Source organism: Raphanus sativus, chromosome 8 (assembly GCF_000801105.2).
Source record: "Raphanus sativus cultivar WK10039 chromosome 8, ASM80110v3, whole genome shotgun sequence".
In the NCBI taxonomy this organism is placed as follows: Eukaryota; Viridiplantae; Streptophyta; class Magnoliopsida; order Brassicales; family Brassicaceae; genus Raphanus; species Raphanus sativus.
This window is the reverse complement of record NC_079518.1, coordinates 5,449,656-5,469,952: the sequence shown is the minus strand read 5'-3', so window position 1 is coordinate 5,469,952 and position 20,297 is coordinate 5,449,656. Positions and strand designations below refer to the sequence as shown.

At 37.8% G+C, this 20,297-nt stretch overlaps 5 protein-coding genes across 10 annotated transcripts; 2 read left to right on the top strand and 3 right to left on the bottom strand.

Moving 5' to 3' along the window:
• Nucleotides 1–3,844: 3,844 nt before the first annotated feature.
• Nucleotides 3,845–5,074, bottom strand: LOC108821171 (protein CURLY FLAG LEAF 1). Its single transcript, XM_018594216.2, has 2 exons — nt 4,739–5,074; nt 3,845–4,329 (listed from the first exon to the last, which is right to left on the bottom strand). The coding sequence occupies exons 1-2, from the start codon at nt 4,937–4,939 to the stop codon at nt 4,000–4,002; spliced, it is 531 nt and encodes a 176-aa protein (XP_018449718.1). The 5' UTR covers nt 4,940–5,074; the 3' UTR covers nt 3,845–3,999.
• A 422-nt stretch (nt 5,075–5,496) lies between these two features.
• LOC130499150 (protein RDM16-like) lies at nt 5,497–8,921 on the bottom strand. Its single transcript, XM_056993089.1, has 6 exons — nt 8,452–8,921; nt 8,088–8,369; nt 7,628–8,008; nt 7,343–7,537; nt 7,087–7,241; nt 5,497–6,567 (listed from the first exon to the last, which is right to left on the bottom strand). The coding sequence occupies exons 1-6, from the start codon at nt 8,827–8,829 to the stop codon at nt 5,682–5,684; spliced, it is 2,277 nt and encodes a 758-aa protein (XP_056849069.1). The 5' UTR covers nt 8,830–8,921; the 3' UTR covers nt 5,497–5,681.
• An 862-nt stretch (nt 8,922–9,783) lies between these two features.
• LOC108818789 (zinc finger protein CONSTANS-LIKE 15) lies at nt 9,784–11,723 on the top strand. Of its 2 annotated transcripts, XM_056993096.1 has the most exons (5): nt 9,784–10,713; nt 10,787–10,939; nt 11,130–11,374; nt 11,442–11,550; nt 11,682–11,723. In XM_056993096.1, exons 1-4 carry the CDS (start codon nt 9,937–9,939, stop codon nt 11,545–11,547), a joined length of 1,281 nt encoding a protein of 426 aa, XP_056849076.1. In that variant the 5' UTR covers nt 9,784–9,936; the 3' UTR covers nt 11,548–11,550; nt 11,682–11,723. The 2 variants fall into 2 exon arrangements, with proteins under 2 accessions (XP_056849076.1, XP_018447226.1); XM_018591724.2 differs by having other exon boundaries at nt 11,442–11,723.
• Nucleotides 11,724–11,886: 163 nt separating this feature from the next.
• Nucleotides 11,887–15,533, bottom strand: LOC108818788 (sphingosine-1-phosphate lyase). The gene is made up of 15 exons (XM_018591723.2): nt 15,134–15,533; nt 14,988–15,033; nt 14,411–14,562; nt 14,260–14,319; nt 13,939–14,163; nt 13,722–13,863; nt 13,591–13,641; nt 13,420–13,511; nt 13,168–13,294; nt 12,985–13,000; nt 12,791–12,898; nt 12,642–12,696; nt 12,417–12,563; nt 12,251–12,329; nt 11,887–12,149 (listed from the first exon to the last, which is right to left on the bottom strand). The coding sequence occupies exons 1-15, from the start codon at nt 15,343–15,345 to the stop codon at nt 12,027–12,029; spliced, it is 1,635 nt and encodes a 544-aa protein (XP_018447225.1). The 5' UTR covers nt 15,346–15,533; the 3' UTR covers nt 11,887–12,026.
• Nucleotides 15,534–17,307: 1,774 nt separating this feature from the next.
• Nucleotides 17,308–20,266, top strand: LOC108822725 (YTH domain-containing protein ECT4). Of its 5 annotated transcripts, none has more exons than XM_056992259.1 (9): nt 17,342–17,366; nt 17,445–17,536; nt 17,843–17,871; nt 17,968–18,064; nt 18,313–18,377; nt 18,459–18,869; nt 19,008–19,514; nt 19,612–19,824; nt 19,911–20,266. In XM_056992259.1, exons 2-9 carry the CDS (start codon nt 17,485–17,487, stop codon nt 20,172–20,174), a joined length of 1,638 nt encoding a protein of 545 aa, XP_056848239.1. In that variant the 5' UTR covers nt 17,342–17,366; nt 17,445–17,484; the 3' UTR covers nt 20,175–20,266. The 5 variants fall into 5 exon arrangements, with proteins under 5 accessions (XP_018451377.1, XP_018451378.1, XP_018451379.1 ...); XM_056992260.1 differs by having other exon boundaries at nt 17,348–17,366; nt 17,977–18,064; XM_018595875.2 differs by having other exon boundaries at nt 17,308–17,536; nt 18,313–18,359.
• Nucleotides 20,267–20,297: the final 31 nt, after the last annotated feature.

Below are 20,297 nucleotides of genomic sequence, written 5' to 3'. Positions count from 1 at the left end.
GTTTTACTGCGACTGATCGATGGTTTTGTTATTACTAATGTGTAACATAGATGTACGTGCATCTTGTTATTTTTTGGTCAAACCATCATTTTCATTCTAAACTTAAAACAGAGATTCAGATACAACTCTTGAAGGGCCATACTGCAGGTTTAAGAGACCATTTTTAGCTAAGCCGTCTGCCCTCACATTAAATACTCTAGAAACATACTTAGAGGAGATAGAAGTGAAGAAGCTTCTCAACACGCCAATGTCATGGAAAATGTGTTAGATTTAGGTTAATTATAGGCTTCCAACTTAAAATCAATTAGCAATGAGTGGATTGGCCATAACCCTTTATATAATAGTAGATTAATTTTTATATTTTCGATGTGTGATGTTTCTCATCAATACCCTCCATCACGCTCAGACATCTAGGTCTGAAGCGTGGATAATGTGGGAATAACATCCACAGAGGGCCCAACATCAGTATAGTAGTAGTAGTTGTAGTAAATTAGGTCAAAGGATCTTATCGCTCTGATACCATGTTAAATCCGGGTTAATTATGGGTTTCCAACTTAAAATCAATTGGCAATAAGTGGATTGACTCTAACCCTTTATATAGTAGTAGATTAATTCTTTATATTTCCGATGTGTGATGTTTCTTATCAATAGAATGCCCTTCAGTGAGTGCATCTTATTATGTTGTAAGAAAAATGTAGGAACATGAAGTACCATAGTTGCTCTTATTAGTTACATATGCATGTCATAGAGAAAGGACCCATGGGTGACTTCAGAAATAATAAAACTTAAATTTATTAGAAATGAGGCAAGTGGATGGGCAGAGAGTGGAGAGGAATATGATGACAATACCTGTCAAAAATGTCAATAATAAGATAGATAACTTGAATATTACATTCATAAAATATGTATATATGCATGATGGGAAGTTGAATCAAACTAAAAGCCATATAAAGGGAGCGTGAAGGAAGAATGAAAGATTAATAACAAAGAAATGATGTGTTGAAAATTGACGTAAGGAGAAGAAATTGTTAAAGCATGTATTTATATATATATATATATATATATATATATATATATATATATATATAACTGGGGGAAATGTGGGTATTATATTTGTATGGTTGTAGGAGGATGTGAAATATAGTATACAAAGAAAACCCTAAAATAAAAGAAACCAAAAGAACGAAAAAAATAAAGAAAATAGAGTTGGGCATGCATGATGGTGTTTGGTATCCACAGACCCCGAGGACCTAAACCACAGACGACGTGGGCACTCTTCTGCTCTTTCTCTGAACTCCATGTGACCCCCACAATTCTCCTAGCAATACCATAACACATGCATGTGTACTTTTTACAATTGTTTTTTATTTACATTTTTGGCTATATTCTTCAATCTATGGTATAAACTTTCTATAGCTGTGAGTAGTCGTTGCTGCTGCTTCCACTTTTTTAACTTCGAGGAACTATTATGCAAACCTTTAGTTTATATCAACCGAAATAATGCCACACAATATAGTTAGTGTAACAGTGGTCGAAAAATAGATAGACAATAACAATCCTAAAAGGAGTTGTTTATAGCGATTTGAGTTTTGGCGATGAGAAAGGAAATAGTTTTTCATGAGAGATTTTGCTACTATACGTGGAGTCATCATAGGCAAACTTCTGAGTGAAACAAATTACATGATATCATGTAGATTACCTCCCCCCCCCCCCCCCCCAGAAATTAATACATTAATTAAATTTTTTATCAGTCATTTGAGAAAAAAAATCCGCTATATTAATAAATTTATTTATGATTTTCGAATTTAATAATAAATACCAAATGCTGGTCTTGTAGAATTGTAGATGATCTATTTTCGTCTGGTATCCTCTTTGACTTAAATAAATTCGAAAGTTTTGTTATTTCTAATAGAAAACAATAATTCTTATTATAATCTAAGAAAATATGTCAATAAATTTAATGTTCAAAAGAAAATAAAAATGTCAATAACCGTGAGCTATCTCTAGTATTAAGTAATAACGATTTTTTTTTAAAAAAAAATCCCTGTAAAATTAAAAATAGCAAACTATATAATAAGCATTCTGCTATTGAAAAGCATGAGATATAAAACTACAAAAGCCTAGCTTAGGCATATGGTAGACTTGGATTACCATTCTGGATGTGAAGTGCCGGCAATGGGTAACTACGTACAGTGCGGATGATATATGTGCTTGACCAGTGATCTGGTGACATACTAATTTTGATCGACGACCTCAGTCTGCTCCTCCTTAAATCTCTTCTAGTTTGTTGTTTTCTTACACTGTCATACGATTGTGAAATTCTCTAGAACCGATCTATTTTGTCATTCATGTACAATGAGCCTTGACGAGTCTAATAATTCCAAATTGTCCTTACCACTGACTTACTATTCTACTACCACATTCGTGGCAATCTATATGCTCTATTTGTCCTTTTGTCTCTTCACGCATTTTTGGTTGTATATGCACACACAAACTCTTAGGACAACATTTATATTTCTGTAAACAACACCAATTGTAATTTCCTGGCAAAGGCCAACATTTATGTTTTTGTAAACAACACCAATTGTAATTTTCTGGATCAAGCCTCACATTAGGCTATATTCCTCAGTTGTGTGAAATGATATGTGTTTCATCTTGTGATACATTTTCATCTTCTCAAGCATGTGAAAGCATTTTCACCACTTGGTTTCTAGCTTCGCCATTGAAAAATTAAAATTTTGGTATTACTAGTGACAGAAGACCGACCCGTAGACAGAAAACGTATACTACTAACATATGGCTAGTATATATCAATTTTGGTGGAAGCCAGAATATCCCTATATAATTAAGTTATACTAAAGAGCTAACTCAACTCTCGAACATCTTGTGGGATTAACTAAAAAGTACAGCTCCTTAGTTTCTATAGCGAAGAAAAAGGTGATTCTTTTAACAAAATTACCAGCTCTCGCTCCTCATCTGAGGGTGGAAGCAGCTAAGAAAATAAAAGTCACTATTTAATAAAATGAACCAAAATAGTTAAATACACAGAGACACACGCAGATGTCCAAGAGTTGACATTAGCTCATAAGCGGACTTTTTATTAGCAAGCATTTAATGTATTACTTTTTAGTACAGTATTAAGCATCATTAGCTATGAAACTTATGACGATAATTGGAAGTCATTATATTCATTGACTTTCGACACCCTTTAGCAAATTAGAAAACAGACTAAATACAGTTACATAAAATAAATCTGTCCGTTGGATTATTTTATACTCTAAAACTATGTTTATCAATATTTAGTAACACTAATACTCCATCCGTTCAAATTAGATGTTTAAACTTTTATGTAAATAAAAAGATATTTAAATGTTCATTTTTACTTTATTTATTTAATTAATGAAATTTTGTAATATTTGTTGTTTCTTAATTTAATCAGAAACAGAATAGATAATGTGAAAACTCATTGAAATCATAAAGAGAAATTTGTTTGTAACAAATTTTTTCCTCTACTTAAAAAAGGAGAGAGTATTAGTTAAGTGTTTGTGATTATAATTAAAGTTGCATTAAGTTTTCTCTCTTAGTTGTTGTATTAGTAATCTTTATTTTGGTCAAAACTGAAATGGGAGCCAAAAGAACAGAAAATGTGGTACTCACATGCTGCAATCATTAATACAGGGTAACAACTGTCCCAAACATCACCTCTTAACACTCTAACGTTCTCTCCTTTCATAAACAATCGATTTTTTTTATCTCACAAATGTATAAACTCCATACAAAACAATGCATGCTACCAGCATTCTAACCCTGATTAATGTTTCTTTTTCATCTGTTGTTCCAAACATTGCCATCAAATTCAAACCTCGTGTTAATGCGACTGAAACAGACAGAACACGACCAATACTTTATACATATAGAATTTATGAGATGAAAGGAGAGCAAAGAAAATGAAAAGGGAAACTAAAAGCTTATGTTAAGAGAGACAACAAAGAAAGAGGTTTAAGGAGAAGGAAAGTGAGGTCGATCAAAGTGGAGAAGCTGAGCTGAACATTTGTGGCAATCCTTTAAGAGTTTGGGTACCATGACATACATGAAACAAACTTTGCAACCAGCTACCACAAGAACTTCTTCCTCTTTCTCCTCTTCTTTGTGATTCTCCATCGATGACTCTGATGAAGACTCTTCGCTCTCATAATACAACGAGCTGTCTTCTTCTGAAAACAAGGTCACATCAGATTCTCCACTGAAGTCATCTGCATTGTCGTTGCTCCTTGGATCTTCCATGACTCTCATTCCGTTGTTCCGGTTTATGTAGTAAATCTCTCCTGTCTAAACATTATTCCACCTCCACACATCAATATTCCAAAGTATAAATAACTACTTTGACGTTAAGAGAAGTGACAGAATGATTCTGCTTTCCTTAATGCAAGGTCATGAGACTAAACAACTTGGACTAGTTTTTTTTTATTAATGCAAATCTCTCTGGTGATATACAAGAAAACATTTGTTCCACTAAAGAAAAACCAAAACAAAATTTATTCCACAAAGAAACAACCTCAAGAAAAGAAAAAACCTGAAAATTTCAGTTAGGGTTGTTTCTCTTTTAGTTATGAAAATCAAAACCTTGGGAGCATTTAAAGCCAATAAAAACAAAGGTTGATGTAGTAATAAATGCAACACAAGTAACACAACAAACAAAATAATTGAATTACAAGGAAACACATGAAGTTACTTTTACCTTAAGATCAAGACACTGTTCCAAATGTGGAGGAATAGAGATGTGAGAATTGAGCTCCAAAGTTCCATCTGAGATCGGTATATGATCTTCTTCGCTCTGGTCCCTCATGCCAACCCCATCTTCCAAACTCCTTCTCCGATTACTCAGTGAACAATTCTGCACCGATCTTTCTAGATATTTCGTTACCGTTGCCATATCCATTTTCTTACCTTCTCTTTTGTTTTATACGATCGAATCCACCGGAATGTTACAGAAGCAGAGGAGAAAGAAGATGAAGAGAATAAGCCAAATAGAGAGTTCTGACAAAGTTTTAAGGTAGAAAACAAATACGAAGAAACACTCTTTAATTAAGGCAAAAAAGTCGTAAGGAATAGTTTCGGGAGAGTGATCGGTTCACGCGCCGTATGTCTACGAGCGCGTGTGGGTTGTTGGGTAAAGAGAAAGATGGAGGGCCGTAGCTGTCAGGCGCGCAACGACCACTGAGGCTCGCATTTTGTCGCACCTCCGTGTGATAAAAGAAGGAACATATGACCATTTCTACACGAGCGGGTCATGCGCGTGACAGTACATTATCATCATGGTTTCGGTTAGTGAAAAGTGTCAACTGTTATCAGAGGATATATTTATTTTTGTCCTTTAATACAACTCTCAATCATTCTAAAAAGTCTTCGTGGATCTTAGACTACGACTTAATCAATGATACTAACTTGTCACAGAGTTCAACTCTTTTCCCAAGTGTTACCGAGGTAAGAGGTGAATCTGATCAAGCATTCTGCATCATTTATTTACCTCGTGAAAAAGGATATAAAACACCAAGACAAGAAGCAGAACATAAAACATTTTCAATAGTTAATTTCAAGGTGATGATGACGACTGACAAAAAAGAAGTGCCAGTACCAGAGATATTAATAGCAATTGACAAAACACGAAGTGGAGGAATGATCTAGTCGTCAGTGTAGTTGACAGCGAGATCCCAATAGTGAGGGACACCAGCATCAGCGAAAACTTTCTTGGCAGCTGATTCCGTTAAGCACTCTTGTACATGAAACCTGTGAAAACTCGGTTTCGCAACGCTTCCTTGCCAAACCAACCAGCACTTGTTGTTGTCTCCACTATTCTCGTCTTCGTCTTCATCTTCTTCCTCTCCTTCCTTCTTCACCGCTTCTTCCCAGTTTATCCGCTTCAACATAACCTTCCCGTATCTCTTTATCACTTTACTCTTACCCTCCACCACAATCACACTCATGTCATCCGTCATCACGCTACACCCTGTCAATCTGTTCTGTCTTGCATTCATCTCCACCTTGAATCTCGTTTTGGGATGCGACAGCTTGTTGACCTTGTACACCGACACTATCGTCTCCAGCGTTGTTGTTGGATCGTCGAAGAGCTTCCTCTCTTTCTTCTCACGTTTCTCTGCAGGAGTTAGCTTCCTTGCCGCGTTCCTGTCCACGTGAGCCTGCTCACGTTCGGCAGCTGCTGTGCGGATCTCCTTTTCAAGCTTGGTTGGGTCTTGCGTTGCTTCAGAACCAAGGACCTTCATCAGGTTGCTCATTTTGACCTTTGCTTTTGGTGGTTCAAGCAACCCTTGCCTGATCATCTCCTGTTTCTCCTTCTCTTTTGCCAGACGCCTCTGGGTTCGCAGCTTCTTCTGTTCCCTCTTTGTCAGTTTAAGAGGCTGAGGTGGAGGAGGCGCTGCCTCAGCTGGTGGCTCTATGGGACGGGGATGCTCAATGTAATGTGTGAGTTTTGCTATCTTCAGGTCGTTATCGGTAATGGTCCCATCAGCTATGTCGCCATATACGCCACTGGTGAGCACACTTGCATCCCTGAAAGAGAATAAAATTATGAGCTAAGACAACCCATCATGAACATATACAGAAAAGTAAGACCAAAAGAGCACAAAGCCGCGCAGATTAACTAATTGGTCTGCATGGAAGAAAGGAAAGTAGGTGGTTCACATATCACTGAGTCGATTCAATGTTACCATATTCTACTAGTAATCACATGGTGCCATCCCAAACTTTCAGAAGCAATATGCGGCAAACTACTGAGCACACTTAGCCAGCACTCAACAAAATCAACAAATTGCAATCTCAGGTACGCATATAACTAACCAGAAATGGGAAATAATTCAAAAACTGACACGAATAACACTAAACCAACGCGAACAGAAGCTACTTATGGTGATTCTTCAGTCCAATACCCACGTAGTTACACGTTCAGTTTGATAACTGTGGTATGAATTTGTTTTCCTCAGAGTTATGCCATGTAAAGTCATCAGATGAATATTCGAAACAAACAAAACAGCAATAACAAAAAAAAGCAGAGTGAGAAGAATTACGTACCACCACTCAACATCTGTTATCACTTCCTTGGGCTTCTGTTTTCTCGGGGCACGTTCGGATACTTCTATAAAATTTGGATTGATATCATCCTTGGCCTTGGCCAGATGGGCTTGCTTCAACTTCAGTTCTCTTGCTTTTGCTTCACCAAATTGATACTAAATGAAAGATTAAAAAATAGACACAAGTGAGACCTCTGTAAAGGCCAGGAATATAAAATGGTTAAAAAGAATTTCATCAAATAAAATACAATGCATACCTTTAACTTAAGACTCTCAGCATCCCTAGTCCATTTGCCTTCCTCAACAAACTCAAAACTCATACGTTTAGGTCTCAAAATCTTGTTTTTATCAATCCCCATGCTTGGATCAAAATGGGGGTTTCCCTCAGGATTTACTTCCAGTTGGGGTTTGAGAATCTGAAAAGCATCTTTCTTCTGTTTGTTGATGTTAACCTGCCAACATCCAAGTAGTACATTAGGAGCTCGATCACAAAAAAAAGTAAAACATTAGAAAGCTTAGACATTCAAACTAACTCCACTGACCTTTAATGTACTAAGATTGCTTGGTTTAGTCACACTAATCACATTCCCATGTTCATCAATCTCCCTTCCAAGTGCATCCACACGCAATACAGGGGGCTTGGCCGGTTTCTGTGCAACAGCCATTGTCTCTGTGGGTGCCTGTACTGAGAAATAATTAAGAGCTGAAGAAAACTTTGGATCATGACGGAATGCCATCTTCGCTGCCAACTCCTGAGCTTTCCTAACAGCTTCAATATTGGAAATACACTCAGTAACAGGGAAGATAGTATGTGGCAGTGCTGAAGCAGAAGATGTTTCTGCAGAGACAGCAGGTGTGGTAGTCGATGATTGCACTCTGGTATGTGGACTACCTTCTGAAGTTGGCTTAGTACCCTGTTTCATCTGCGAAGAGAAGAGATAAAATCAGTTTATCAAACTACAAAGAATGAATGCAAATGTCCAGAATAAATACAAATCTTACCGAAGAAAGCTTCTTAAACCTATCCGCAATTCCCTTTCCACGCTCTATGGTTCTCTTAGCTCTCGCTAACACATCAAGAGACGAGCTTGCACTACTTTTCCCAGCTGTTGAGGATATACTTCCTCCATCTGTACTAGATTTTTCATGAACCTCATGAGACCTGACAATACTAACTCCCTTATTTTCATCCTTTGTAGATATCGAAGATACCTTAGTGAGCACGGTTTGACTAGGGCCCAAAGAAGTCTCCAATACAGTAGAATTATACGAAGCGTCGCCCTCCTGCAACAGAAAGAAGAAAGATATGAGCATTACAAACACAGCTCCAACCTAAAAAGATCAAAGAGAAGGCATAGAAACTCACAATCTCGACGCCACTAGCTCCGTTCATGGCCCTAGAACCCTCCTCAAACCTAGATTTCTTCTTCTTCCCTTCCCTATTCAAACTCTCCTCCTCTCTCTCTTTCCTCTTGCTCCTCGCTTCCTTATCCTTAGACCTCTCGTGATGCTTATCCCTATCTCTACTCTCTTCCCTGTCCCGAGCCCTATCTCTCTCATCCTCCTCCCTATCGTAGCGCCTCGATGATGACCGGTAGCGATCTGAATCGCGACGCCTCGAGTCGCCATCGCGATCGCGGACTTGATGCCGGCGTGTGGCTTCACGTTCCGGCGAACGATCCGCACTCGAATCTCGATCACGATCGTCTCTGCTGCTCCTGGAATATCTCTCCTTATTATCCATGGCGATTTAGGGTTTCTTCCTCGCAACAACCAACAAGTTTGCGTTTCTTATAATAATCAGAAACCTGAGTGAGCAAACACCCCGTAATATACCAGCGAGCGACGCGGGTAAAAGGCACCGGCAGAATCTATCGCCGACTACTTGTCGAGCTTCTATAATGGGCCATATGCCCATTTATGAAATTTCCTTTTAAAATTATTTGTTGTATGGGCCTTATTAATTTCCTTTTTTCAAATCTACTTGTTAATTGGGCCTAAATGCGGCTTCTATGTCATTTATTTTATGTTTTTAAATGAATTATTTATTTGGAATATTTTTATACTCGACATAATGCATCTTTAATAATAGTATGACACGGTGTTAAAAAAAAAAGAATAATAGTATGATACTTTTCTTTATCGACGTCACTTTGATTTCACATTAAATGGATTGGATATCTCGAAAATATCTCACGAGTTATACGGGACATGTGCTTTTATTTAGCACACATAACTCTTGCCAACAACCGGTTCTACAATCTTCTCCTTGACAATATAATATTTTTCTTTTCTGCTTGACAATATGATTTGATTATATGAATTAGTGATATAGTTTTTCAAAAAATAATTAATGAAATATAGTTACGTTGAAGATTGAAATGTTTGTAAAGAGAAAAAGAAAGAAAAACGATTCAATACGCTACTCTATATTGGTAGTGGTTACTATTTAAGGAAAAAGTTAATTATATTAAACTCACGTGTTTTAATCCAACTTTCCCCTTGTAGATTTAAAAATAAAAAATAAAAGAAATGGTGAAAAAGTAGATTAGATATTTTCTCAAAAGATAGGAAAGGATTCCATGTCACCTACACCGTTAGATCTGAAAATCTTAATGACTTTTCCATACATCACGACGGCACAGAGGAATACATCCCAAATCCCTACCGTATTTAATTAGTACAGCAATTAGTTGAGACAGATACAGCTTGTCCTGTCTTATTGACTCGCAAAGATTTGCAAAAAAAAAACTTTTGACAAAATCCCTTCGGAAAAATGGAAAACGTGTTAAACCGAACTTGATTCTTCTTCACTCCAAAAAGCAGTTAGTTTCTCGAACGAACGATAATCATGAGCAGCACCACCGAGAGAGTTCCGTGCGACTTCTGCAACGAGCGAGCGGCGGTTCTGTTCTGCAGAGCCGACGCGGCGAACCTCTGTTTACCATGCGACCACCACGTGCACACGGCGAATCTCCTCTCGAGGAAGCACGTGCGGTCCCAGATCTGCGATAACTGCGGCAACGAGCCTGTCTCCGTGCGGTGCTTCACCGACGGCCTCGTGCTTTGTCAGGAGTGCGACTGGGATGTTCACGGGAGCTGTTCCTCGGTCTCCGACGCGCACGTCCGCTCCGTTGTCGAAGGGTTTACAGGATGTCCGTCGGCGCTGGAGCTCGCCGCGTTGTGGGGGATCGATCTTGAAGGGATGAAGGAAGAGAAGAAGCAAGTGCCGATGATGATGATGATGATGGAGAGTTTTGGGATGCAGTTGGATTCGTGGATCTCTGGATCTGACGTTATGCAGCAGGAGCTGGTGGTTCCTGTCCCCAAGGAGACGACGGCGTTTAAGAAAGGTGGGTCTAGTAGCTGTGGGAGGTTTAAGCAAGTGTTGTGTAAACAGCTCGAGGAGCTGCTCAAGAGTGGTGTTGACGACGATGGTGGTGGAGAGGGGGAAGGAGAAGGAGGAGAAGGGAATATGGTTCTGGAGAGATTGGGATGGAGAAGAGATGAAGAGGAGATCAGTGGCGGGGCGGCAGATGTGAACCAGCAGCAGCCTCCAACGACGTCGTTTACGTCTTTGCTGTGGAATGCTGCTAACCCTAGTGATGGCCAGAGACAGAGTACTCAGGTTTTGTGAAATCTTGTCTCTTGACCTGTGTAACAATGAAGGGTGTTAAGATTCTTGACCTGTGAACTTGTAGATTTGGGATTTTAACTTGGGACAGTCAAGAGAACCCGAGGACAGCAGCCGTGTGGAAGCTGCTGCATATGATATAAAAGATGCTGCTTCATTCAAAATCAAGAAGAATGATACTTGTTCCACTAAAGCCAAAGGTGTTAAAGAGATTTGCCAGGTAAAAATATATTTAGCTTCACCCTTCTCACCTCGTTAAGAGATTAGTAATAGAGACAGATTCAGAGCTTGAGATATTAGTTAGAAATAATACAATACAAGTTGGCTTGTGTTAGCCAACTCAAATGTGACCACCATCATACATACACACATATTATGAATGTGTGATGCTGATTAGGATTCTTTTGCAGGATGACTACAATCAATCAACTACTTCAGGGCAGGTACCAGTAACATCTGAGAGCAGCAATCTTCCTATTACCTTTGGCTCCGAGAAAGGTTCAAACTCTTCTAGCGAGTTACATTTCGCTGAAACAATTACTGGAGCTAGCTCTAAGACCACGAGACTAGTGCCAACAAAGGCTGATCTGGAGCTACTGGCTCAGAACAGAGACAATGCAATGCAGCGTTACAAAGAAAAGAGGAAAACACGGAGGTAAAAATGCTCTGCCTCCTTTGAATTATTTTTTTGTAAGAGTGATACAAATTGTTACGCTTTTCAGATATGATAAGACCATAAGGTATGAATCGAGGAAAGCAAGAGCTGATACAAGGTTGCGTGTCAAAGGCAGATTCGTCAAAGCTACTGAAGCTCCTTATTATCCTTAAAAGGTCTCTCTTCTCTTAAGTTAGGAACTTTTTATCTCTCTACTTCCACTGCCTCGTAAAATGTATATATATAAGCTCGGTCTCGTCTCATCCTTTTTGTTTGTTTGTTTGTTGTATCTGTCCCCTTTTTGTAGTACTTTGGAAACTTCTCTCTTTGAAAAAAAGATTTGTCTCAAGACTTGTAATAGCAAATGATCTGTTGACTGTTTTCTGGTCAGTCCAATCAAGTTCCTAGATCAAAACCTTCTTTCTTACCACAAATCTGATTGATCAATCTTTATTATTATTTTTTTCTGAATGTGTAATGTAACGAAATGAGTTGTTTGTTATAAAGTGTGATGAAATTGAAATGAGTTGTTTGTTATAAAGTGTGATGAAATTTAAGCAAGGACAGACCCAAACAATCAGGTTGTGAATGTACAGTGTTTTTGCTCTTGCAAATAGAAATGTGATATCATCCAACCTTGGAAAAGAAACTCTTAGTATTGACTGTCCATGAAACTAACAAGAAGCTCATTCACCATCCCTCGGTCCGGCATCTTCCCAGCTGCTCCATATATCGGAGCCAAGCCACCTGTGATCGGTCCTGGGTTTGCTTTCACCTGACCAAAACACATAGTAATAACTGAGAGATCAATCAACTGAAGAGAAGAAAACGAGCAATCAATCAAGTCAAAAGACTTCTTCTCATCGGTGGACGTACAGTTTCAACAGCTTCACGCAGATCCTGGAGGAAGTCATCGACCACAGGGACGTGTTGAAGAGTTACACATATATGAATGCTGATCCAAAAAAACACAGACATGAAACAGTTTCAGAAAAGTGAAAAGGGGAAGAAGAATGTCTTGGGCTTTCTTTAAGATTTATACCTGTTGGGTCTCTGAAGTGCATTCAGATGCCAACCTTTTGAAGACATGATGTCATTAACCTCAAAGATATCTAATGCTTTAGAACCAAACGCCACGATTGTCATATCTGGCTTTCCAACTACAAACAGTTCACTGATTCCTCTAACACTGCAGATAATGATAAACTTAATAGTCAAACCTAGTTTGAAGAAGAGATATAAAAGGTCTAGGAGTAATAATACAAACCCTTCCTCTAGTCTCTTTGAAGCTTCCATTATCTTTCCTGTGTTTTCTAGATAGCCTAGTGAAACAAACAGAATCAACTATTTAAAGCTTTTGACACACACTCTAATGACTAGAAAAACTTGAGAGACTTTTTAGAGAGCGGGTGAAACCTTCTTCCCCGAGAGACATCATTGCAGCCCAAGCACCAGCAACCAAAGAACCAGGCCTACTCCCAGCTATAGTTGGAGACACGTATAGTCCTCCTGACCATTCAGTTACTTCAAAAAAAAACGTAGTTTCAAACAGTTAAAGAGTAAATACCGAAGATAGGATTTGCATGAATTCAACGGTTTTTCTTACTTACCAGCAACAAATTGGTGCTGTTTTTGTAGATACATGAGCAGATTTTTTTTTTTGCAGGCAGAAAAAAAAAACAGATGTCAGGTAAAATATAATATATGAATCGACAGTGTGGAATGTGGATGATGCTAGAATCAGAACACAGGAGCTGAATAAGACTAATTCATATGTGCTTGGTAATTTTTACCTTTCTGATCTCATGGTTTCTGTAGAGAACTGTGCTAGTTCCTTTAGGAGCCAAACCATATTTATGCACGTCCACCGAGATTGATGTTACTCCTTTTACAGAAAAATCAAATGCTGGGATCTGGTACCTAACAACAACAATGAGGAAAACAAAAATTAACTAATCATTTCTATAAGTTATGAACATAGCTTCTTAAGTCCAAAAACCTATCTGCATGTCTTTTTTTGTAGGGAAAGAAACTGGTGTACATACCCAAGTTTACGAGCGAAAGGTAACACAAAACCACCAAGGCAAAGGTCAACATGGAAGCATATTCCATAGCTAAAAGCCAGTTGACCAAGCTCCTGATATCAGAAAAAAAAAATTGATTGCCATAGAAGAACATAAGTGTCCTTAAAATTGCAGGTACACCAGTTTTTTTACCTCAATAGGATCAATGATGCCATGAGGGAATCCTGGTGCTGATCCAACAATCTGAAAACAAATATTGTTTTAAAAGATCATGTAATAGGGGCAACACAAGCCTTAACTTTAAAGCTGCCTCAAAACATTACCATGATGGTGTTTCTGTTAATATGCCTCCTCATAGCCTTCACATCAGCTCGGAAGTCTTTGCCTACTAGAACTCGCCACAACTTGATGTTAAAATACTGAGCCGCTTTATCATAAGCCGAGTGACCCGATTCAGGTATAATCCTATACTTACATATATGAACCCATCAGTTATGTAAATAGTTAAATATAACAAACATATGGGAGGAAAAACATTACATTTCTGGCCGTTTGATTCCCTTCTTGTACTTCATATAGTCTCGAGACGACTTCACTGCCAACACAATACTCTCAGTACCTCCAGACGTCATGTTTCCGCATATCTCTTCTCCTGAAACCGCTTCTTTGCTCCCGAGTAAAGCAGCAGTCATTGCCACTACTTCTGACTCAAACCGCACCACGCTCTGGAACACGTCTATATGCAACGGATTGGTATGCGCAAACCTTGAAAGAAAAGCCATCATCATCCATACCATACATTGCCATTACATGAAGATAGGAGCTAATAAAAAAAAAAAAGAACTTGCTATTAACTTTTACATTGAACACGCTTGGTTTATCAATGTAAAATGTCCTTCAGACTCGCTTCCACCTATGTATCTGTTAGACAAAAAGGGTTGTATAATTGTTGTTAAAAACGAAATCTCCACCAAATCCACAAGGAAAAGCATCAGAGTACCAGAGACATTACACAGTGCCGGAGCATTTGCCTTGCCAAGTAGGATCATTCCTCTTCTCAGACTCCATTTTCTCTAGAACTTGGACACCTAGACCTCTTACTGGCAGTTCTTTAGCCCAGTTATTTTTCTTAGAGTTTCCACCAGATTGTAACTGATCAACAACCTGTGAGTTAGAAGAAAAAACAAAACATCAACTAGTTAGTGTCAATGCTAGTTTCGAATGCGAAAAAAAAAAGACAAAGAAAAAAACATTGAAGTCTCTAACCAAGAAACATACGTTGTGTACCATGGTTTCAGTATTGATCTAAGTAATTTACTACTATCCCTGTTACAAGTCTAAAAATCCCAAGTAATTCTCTATATTTTAAATCTTAAACTTCAGCAAACTCATGTCTTAATAATGCAAAAATATCCATTGGTCTAATACAATCTGATGTTTCTCTGCCAACATTATCTATATATGACTATATCCTTATCACTAGCTCAGACATGTACAGCAAAAGCATTAAATAGACTTGTCCAGAATTGTTTTTTTAAAAAAATTGGCCATTACACTAAAACAAATCTGCAGATTCAGACACAACCCACCTTTTGTTTCTCTGCATCTATGTAGCTTTGGACTCCAGGGATCTTTCTGTTTCATTTTTCCACAAGAAATCATTACTCTCAACCATAAAAATAAAAAGAGAACAAGATTGAGATCGGAAAAGATAAAGGATTTGAAGATATCTCACTTGAAGAATCCCATGATAAACCCCACAAGACATGCTTTGAGGCCTTTCTCGTGGACAACGCCCAACACAGATCCGATGACCTGCGCTAGAAAAAGTGTGATGAGCGGGGTAAAGACAAGAGCCAGAGGCTCAAACTCCGACAAACGCGAGTTTAGCGAGCCTCGAGCTTCGATCAACATAGATTTCATCGAAGAAAATGACAAAGAATCCATTATTCTTTTGTTTCTGGATATTGGATATGTTGATGAGAAAAGTGAAATCTTTTTTAGGACACAGCTAAAGGAATCTAGAAAGTGATTGGTTGAGCTTGATGAAAGAAAGACCTCGTTCAAGTCATCGCGTGCAAGCTTTACATATAATATAGCAAAGAGATTGAGACAAAGACTTTTCCTTCTTTTTTTGGCGCTTTGTGTTTGGTCTGCGTGTCCCATCACAAGAGTTTAACTTCACACTACACACTTCATCCATCAGTTGGCTTTTAGTTAAATGTTGCAACTCATATAAGATAAGAACAGTACTGGATGGTGATTGAAACTCTTGCTAGCCGCCTTGCAATAAATTGTACAGAGTTAGGAGGAGTTGACCTATAAGACTATTAGATAAACCAAGGTTGGACTTTTCTTTTGTATCCCTTAGATTGTAAACCTGAAGATGTGGAAATGGAATTTCTACCAGAGGACAGAGCTCTCTCTTTACAGCAAAAATCACATAAGGATGAACGAAAAGCATATTCCCACACCAAAGGGAAAGAGGGCTAAAGTGAGTCTTGGAAAACCATATCAAATTCTGTCTTATCAAGTCTTTACATTTGTAGATGAACAAACCATTCAAACCAAATACAAGAGAGACCGTAGTTCTCAAAACAAATCATCTAGTAATAAAGAAAAGAAAAAAAAAACAAGAGGGATATGATGGAAGGATTGCTCAAATAGGTGTTGCAACAATGGTGATGCATATATATGCTAACAATCTGAAAATATCGTTGAACACGTAAAAGCTTCCTTGTGGCGTCGGCATCAAGTGAAACATAGCTTCCTTCTTGCGAAGCTCCACTTTTTGAATCTGTATCAAAGAAACACTGTAAACATCTATACCTGACCAAGTATTTCAATCTTGATTTTGTAGAAGCTACATCAGATGTAAAAGCTTTTTTTTTTGTTTGTTTTATTTTGTTGTCCCAGTTTACAACTACGAGAATTCTAATTTTACTACAAACTTGTTTAAATTTATTTGTAAAAATAATTATTTTCATAATTATTGTAAATCTGAAATGAAATAGTTGGATTTTATAAAAGTTTAAAAACTTAAACATATCTTTTAAATACTAAACCATAAATAATAATAGTAATTTATAATAACTAAAAGTAAATATCACAATATTTTGGATTAAATGTATTTTTTGGAAAACGATAGCTAATTTACAGTATTTCAAGTAAATTTTTAACAAAATTCTAATTTATCATAAATTTGATATCATTTTTCAAATTTTATCTTTAAAATATGATATTCGTAAATACTCTAAATTTTTTATAAAAAGAACTAAACTAACCGTCCTGAATTGTTAAGCAAAGTTCTAAACCATAAACTCAAATTTTAAGGCATTTTTGGTTGAATGTATTTTTGTAAAATAACATCTAATTTATGATATTTGAAACAATTTTTATAAGTGAATAAATTAAGAAAAAGAAAAAAATCATTTCAATAAAACTCACTTTATTTTGAAAGAGAAAAGAAAAGAGAAAATCATAAACTCCATACAAATGAGAAAAATTATTAGAGACGGTCTAATTGCATCAACTTATGTTTTCGTATAGTCAAAACCTTTTTCATGATCTGGTTCTTAATCTAAAGACACCCTTGGTCCCGCCACACTCACTTTATTTAATTCGAAGGGTACAAAAAGGTTAAAATGCAAGCCATCAACCAAACATGTAACATCCCAACCTCTTTAGAAACTAGTATTAATATCAAAGTCATGTGTATATATTGTTGTCACGGTGGTTTAATACTCCGTGTATATATTTTGGTACACCACATCAAATTCTCCTCTACATTAAACTCGTATCCGTTACACAACTTTCTCAAGTACTTTTTGTCACCCAATCAGATCAAAGAATGTGATTCAGTGAATTATCTGACTAAAAATAAATTTATATTGAATTGTTATCCAAGCACCCAAACACTCTGCAAAACTCGAATCGTCGTCAAAAAAAAAAAAAAATCAACACTTGAGGTTATCTCACTTTATAGAGGAGACATCTATCTCACTTTATAGAGGAGACATCATCGTTTCTTCCTTTTGTTTTTGCAGCCTCCTCCGATTGGCAGTTTCCGTACTGGGGGTTTTATCCATGGCCGCTTCTAACCGAAGCACCACCACCACCAACTCTTCTCCTCCCACTGGTAACAAAAAAAAACCCCCTCGTGGATGATTCATTCGATAAAAAGGTTCAAACTTTATATGCTATTCTCGTGGTGCTTGAAATGGGTTTTCTCTGTTCTTAGAGGTTCTGCCATTTCGTTGATGAAATGTTTGTCCTTTTTTGAGAAAAAAAGAAAAAAAAAACACTGTGGTTGTAAACTAAGTAAAGCTTTGCCCTTTGGGCATGTGCTTGCTTGCTTGCTTTTTTATGTTACACCAATTTTTTCTGTATTATTATCTTTTTACTTAGTGGGTGTTTTGTGCTGTGTCTTTATCTGTTCTTTTAGGTTCAGACAAGAGTGTTCTCCAACATCAGGTGACTTTGATTTTTAAAATAATGGCATTATTGCTGGCCTCTTATTTGATGTACAAGCTATCTCTAGCTCCAGTATTTTGATTACTTGGTGTCTAGATTTTGCAGGACACGAATAGCAGCTTTCTTCGCCCTTTGTGTGGTACTACTACTGCTTTTTCTGCAAGTTCTAACACAGACTCATTTCACATCGGAGGTTAGGTCTCTCTGGTGCTGCTTTTATCAGTTCTCTAACATTTTTTTAACTCTAGTTTAGTTGCTTACCAATTAATCTTGTGAAACTCTACAGTATTATTGTTTTTTGTCATCTTCTTAATTAGTAGACCACATAACTGCTTATTCTCCCTTACACTGAATTCCACCTACTTATGCGAGCAAGACTTCAGTGCTTCTTAGCTGTTACCGTACTAAGATTTTGATGTTTTTTTTTTGCGTTTCTCTCAGGCTATGAAAACGCAGCTGATATTCTAAGCTTTGAAGAAGTCTATCCTGTGTGTACATCATCTAACGTTGTCCCATTATACTCTAACTAGCTTCTTTTGATTTCTAATGTTCATTTATTTATCTTTTTCTCTTTTCATTCGTTACAGGGCATGAGATATGACGACATGTTTTACCATGGTAACGATGTACCATCTGACTTTCAGAGGCCATCTAATTCCACCAGATATCAACCGTTGCCACAGTACTATAGTGTTGGTGACCTCTATGCTGATGATGCAAGAAGCTATTTCGCTCCTTTTCACTCATCAAACCAACAGTATCCACTCCCAGAACCTACTCATGTTTCTCCAGAGTCTCTCATGTCTCAGTGGAACGAGATAAACAGTTTAGAGATTGATTACATAATGCGCTCTACCGGAAATCTTGGCTTAAGAAATAGTAATAAATTTGGTCTTAAACTCAACCCCTTCACTGGACCAGTGGCATCATCCACCAGAAGAAGTATGAATCATCAATATCCTAGCTATGTGGACCAATCTGCAAATGATTTTGATATGGTTAGTTTCTCTAATCACTCCCTCTACTAGTAGTTCAGCTTCTTGATACACCTATGCTACTGCACCTTTAGGCTCTTTTCTATGTCCGAACCTCTTATTATTAATGGACAAAGCTTGTTGTTGATACACTTAACGCAGGGTTCACCACGTCGATTTGATTTTGAAGAATCCGCTGCAAGCTTAAGTTACAGAGAGCAAGTTTACAACCAATGCAGAAGAGCCTCTTTCTCTGCTTATTCTTCTTCTTCTTCTCCTAGACCGACTTGCGAGCTTGATTATAATAACCTGTCACCACTTGATGAATCAAGAAGTGGAAGCTGCAGCGACTTCTACCATCGCCCCGCTATCTCTGATCTGCTTACCGAGAGAAAGAGAGGGCCTAGGGCCTTGAGACCAAACGGTAAAAGCAAAATGATCACTGATGGTGACGCTGGTCGTTTTTGTCAACAAGATCTGCTGCTGCTCTCCAAGTTCAGGGACGACGCAAAGTTCTTCGTTATTAAGTCGTATAGCGAGGATAACGTCTACAAGAGCATGAAGTATTGCGTTTGGGCAAGCACTAAAAACGGAAACAAGAAGCTGGATGCTGCCTATCGTGAAGCCAAGACTAAAGAAGTGGCGTGCTCGGTCTTTCTTTTGTTCTCGGTAAATTAATTGCCTATCTCAAGCTTTTAGCTTTGTATCTCTGATTCAGTGAACTCATGAACAGAAAGGACTGAAAAAATAATTGATTTTTTTTCAGGTGAATGCAAGTGCACAGTTTTGTGGAGTGGCAGAGATGGTTGGACCGGTTGATTTCGAGACAAGTGTGGAGTACTGGCAACAGGATAGATGGTCTGGACACTTCCCGGTCAAATGGCTGATCGTTAAAGATGTTCCCAACAGTCTCTTTCGTCACATCATAATTGAAGACAATGACAATAAGCCTGTCACTAACAGTAGAGACACCCAAGAGGTAAAGAAAGAAAACTAGACTCTACTCTCGTCTTGTAGATTCTTTCCTTGATGCTCCATTTCTTGATTGTGTTTTCTTATCTGCAGGTGGGGCTGGAACAAGGCAGAGAGATGTTGAATATATTCGATAGCTGTGAGATGCGTTCTTCGATCCTCGACGACTTTAGCTTCTATGAAGAGAGGCAGAGAGCTATACAAGACAGAAAAGCCAGACAACAACGTGCTGTTCTTGAAAATCTCAGAGCCTCTGGTCCAGCAGCACATCACACAAGTTCTCTCCATGAAGACTATGTAAGGGAAATGACCAAGAGCTTTGCAGAAGCTTTGGTCTTGCAACACAAACTCAATTAAATTTTAACTTAAAAGACCTCTCTTCTTCTTTTGGGGAATTTGTATTTGAAGAGGATTAAAATTGTGGTTTTTATACTCTTGATTTTGTACTATTGACGACATAGTTAAGGAGCTTAGGTTGTA

Excerpts from the sequence above, each read along its gene's own strand:
- LOC108821171 (XM_018594216.2), bottom strand. The coding sequence starts at position 4,939 with ATGGATATGGCAACGGTAACGAAATATCTAGAAAGATCGGTGCAGAAT. Across the intron at positions 4,330-4,738 it reads AACAGTGTCTTGATCTTAAG|ACAGGAGAGATTTACTACAT; the intron begins GTAAAAGTAACT and ends AATAATGTTTAG.
- LOC130499150 (XM_056993089.1), bottom strand. The coding sequence starts at position 8,829 with ATGGATAATAAGGAGAGATATTCCAGGAGCAGCAGAGACGATCGTGAT. Across the intron at positions 8,009-8,087 it reads GGTTTAAGAAGCTTTCTTCG|ATGAAACAGGGTACTAAGCC; the intron begins GTAAGATTTGTA and ends TTCTCTTCGCAG. Across the intron at positions 7,538-7,627 it reads GCAATCTTAGTACATTAAAG|GTTAACATCAACAAACAGAA; the intron begins GTCAGTGGAGTT and ends GGATGTTGGCAG.
- LOC108818789 (XM_056993096.1), top strand. The coding sequence starts at position 9,937 with ATGAGCAGCACCACCGAGAGAGTTCCGTGCGACTTCTGCAACGAGCGA. Across the intron at positions 10,714-10,786 it reads GCCAGAGACAGAGTACTCAG|ATTTGGGATTTTAACTTGGG; the intron begins GTTTTGTGAAAT and ends GTGAACTTGTAG. Across the intron at positions 11,375-11,441 it reads GAAAAGAGGAAAACACGGAG|ATATGATAAGACCATAAGGT; the intron begins GTAAAAATGCTC and ends TACGCTTTTCAG.
- LOC108822725 (XM_056992259.1), top strand. The coding sequence starts at position 17,485 with ATGGCCGCTTCTAACCGAAGCACCACCACCACCAACTCTTCTCCTCCC. Across the intron at positions 17,872-17,967 it reads AGAGTGTTCTCCAACATCAG|ATTTTGCAGGACACGAATAG; the intron begins GTGACTTTGATT and ends CTTGGTGTCTAG. Across the intron at positions 19,515-19,611 it reads CGGTCTTTCTTTTGTTCTCG|GTGAATGCAAGTGCACAGTT; the intron begins GTAAATTAATTG and ends ATTTTTTTTCAG.
- LOC108818788 (XM_018591723.2), bottom strand. The coding sequence starts at position 15,345 with ATGGATTCTTTGTCATTTTCTTCGATGAAATCTATGTTGATCGAAGCT. Across the intron at positions 13,642-13,721 it reads TTAACAGAAACACCATCATG|ATTGTTGGATCAGCACCAGG; the intron begins GTAATGTTTTGA and ends ATTTGTTTTCAG. Across the intron at positions 13,295-13,419 it reads CCTTTCGCTCGTAAACTTGG|GTACCAGATCCCAGCATTTG; the intron begins GTATGTACACCA and ends TGTTGTTGTTAG.